Below are 566 nucleotides of genomic sequence, written 5' to 3' on the forward strand. Positions count from 1 at the left end.
CCCCCCACCCCAACACCTACCAGACGTCGGACTGTGTGTTGAAGATGCCATCCTTGAGGGCCTCGGGGGACATCCAGCGGACGGGGAGCAGCCCTTTGCCCCCTTTCCGATAATAATCCGTCTCGTAGATATCCCGGGTCATGCCAAAATCTGGTGGAGAAGGAAGAGGAGGAGGAAGGCGTGAGCACCGGGAGATGCGGGGCTGGCAGCGAGCCTGCCCACCGCTGCCCACCCACCTCCGATCTTGACGGTGAAGTCCTCGGACACCATGCAGTTGCGGGCAGCCAGGTCCCGATGCACGAACTTGTTGGCGTTGAGGTACGCCATGCCATCGGCGATCTCCCCCGCCATCTGGATCATGTCCTTGAGCGACGGCGGCGGCAGCCCGGGGTTGTTCTGCACCATGCACAAAGAGTCGGGGCTGGGGGGGGACACACCGGGACCCCCCTGGGAACAAGGTGGGTGCCCCTTCACCCATGGGGCACTGCGGCACCCAGCCAGCCCCTCACCTCGGCGTCAGGCCTGAGTGAGCGCAGGCAGCTCTTCAGGTCCCCGCGCGTCATCAG

The 566-nt window shown here is 64.8% G+C and overlaps 1 protein-coding gene across 1 annotated transcript in view; it reads right to left on the reverse strand.

Annotated features, from left to right (window-relative positions):
- Positions 1 to 16: 16 nt before the first annotated feature.
- Positions 17 to 566, reverse strand: part of LOC104083660 (insulin-like growth factor 1 receptor) — a gene marked incomplete at its 5' end in the record, with an annotated part of 846 nt that continues 296 nt past the window's right edge. The window contains 3 exons of the mRNA XM_009587208.1: positions 17 to 150; positions 237 to 396; positions 510 to 566. The exon at positions 510 to 566 is cut by the window's right edge and continues 12 nt beyond it. Coding sequence (XP_009585503.1) covers positions 17 to 150; positions 237 to 396; positions 510 to 566 — 351 coding nt within the window. The remainder of the gene's footprint in view (positions 151 to 236; positions 397 to 509) is intronic.

Source organism: Fulmarus glacialis, unplaced genomic scaffold (assembly GCF_000690835.1).
Source record: "Fulmarus glacialis isolate BGI_N327 unplaced genomic scaffold, ASM69083v1 scaffold36631, whole genome shotgun sequence".
NCBI lineage: Eukaryota > Metazoa > Chordata > Aves > Procellariiformes > Procellariidae > Fulmarus > Fulmarus glacialis.